General features: G+C 33.0%; 1 protein-coding gene across 1 annotated transcript in view; it reads right to left on the bottom strand.

Annotated features, from left to right (window-relative positions):
* Positions 1 to 1,602, bottom strand: part of LOC106877765 (uncharacterized) — a 13,419-nt gene that overhangs the window by 3,651 nt on the left and 8,166 nt on the right. The window contains exon 5 of the mRNA XM_014926774.1: positions 120 to 166. Within this exon, the coding sequence (XP_014782260.1) occupies positions 120 to 166 (47 nt within the window). The remainder of the gene's footprint in view (positions 1 to 119; positions 167 to 1,602) is intronic.

Raw genomic sequence — 1,602 nt, 5'->3', positions numbered from 1 at the left:
AGCAATAGCATTAACAACAACAGAAAGAAGGAAAATAACAACAACATAATAATAATAATAATAATAATAATAATAATAATAATAATAATAATAATAAGGTATTATTTATTGGGGTTTACCTTAGAATATTGAGAGATAAAATTCAGGCAAATATGGTATTCAGTTTCTGTAAAAGTAAATAGATAATAACAGTACAGTCCGATGCTCCTCTCTTCATACAAGGCATCGTTATAAAACATCATACATTTCATATGTAAATAATAGGTAATTTTCTGTATAACGACAAATAAAGAAATTATAAAACTAACATCATCTCTATTGGAAGAACAATATTCTAAGGGGGCTTCCTCTCACTATTCCTTTTCTGTTTGGAGCTAATATATTTAACTAATAAGTTAAGCCAGACTGACACTCGGATGGAAATGATAAAAGGGAGGACCATAAGTTATCTTCTGTAAAATTGCGGCCGCGAGTTGTATGCTGTTAAACAAATAATAACATTTACTAGAGACAGTACACGGGTTTAGGAAAGGAAAAGAAATGATACGTAATTCGAACTAGAAAAGTGTGCCTGATTAAATGGGAAAAAAAAGTCAGCTACAGACTTATGAATACTTATGTTTCAGTAAACGAGTGAGAATATAACACCACACACAGATGAGAGAAAAGACTAGGACATAATATTATAGACACATTAAAGTAATATTTATAACTGTTTACGTTCCATTGCATTTCAGAACACATACAACGTATCTAGTGCACCATCATGAAAGATTCAATACATGGTTAGATGGATTTCAGAGCAGAAACTTCTTATTCCTATCTTCATCCAAACTGAGTCTTGTCTTAGTAATTCCCACTTGAATGCAAAGACAAAAGCTAGAAACATTATCACAATACACTTGCATTGTTGAATTTGAAGCGAATGAAGAGCAACCGTTCTTGCCATCATTTCTTTATATATATTCCATTGGTTATTGCGATCTATGCTTCTACACAATAGGGTTAGTGACCTAACCATAAGTGGACCCTTCGAGTCAACGTAAATGTCATTGTTGTGCTTCCATTAACATATTAACTAAATCTATTCCATCATCCAAAAATATGCAATTCTGGAATATATTATTGGCGGACAACTTAATCTTACTTTATGTAGATTGGCCTATAAACAAATTCTTCGAAATTAACTAACTGCATTAAACCCCAATCAAATAACCATTCGAAGCACTGTTTAAATTTAGTGTCACAAATTATGCTTCAATCAACGAGACGCAACGAAAATGTTTTAAATCTAGTATTTAGCAGCCATTCTACTATTGTCCATGATAGATTAGTCTATGGCACACGGCAATAATAGTTTTCCATTCCTTTACACGCAAACCAACACGTTCACCACAACCAACCTATTTTTCAAAGTGGATCTTCTTAACTCAAACTCTGAGGTAATCATACTTGACTTAACGTTCAGAGATTGGCGGAAGGTTCTTTCGGATATGATTAGAAATATATGCTCAAATCACAGCCCTAAATAAACTCGTAAAAATAGACTTGCAGAGAGAGAGAGAGAGAGGGAGAGAGAGAGAGAGAGAGAAAGAGAGAGAG

Source organism: Octopus bimaculoides, chromosome 6 (assembly GCF_001194135.2).
Source record: "Octopus bimaculoides isolate UCB-OBI-ISO-001 chromosome 6, ASM119413v2, whole genome shotgun sequence".
NCBI classification, from domain to species: Eukaryota; Metazoa; Mollusca; class Cephalopoda; order Octopoda; family Octopodidae; genus Octopus; species Octopus bimaculoides.
This window is presented reverse-complemented; position numbering and strand designations above follow the sequence as displayed.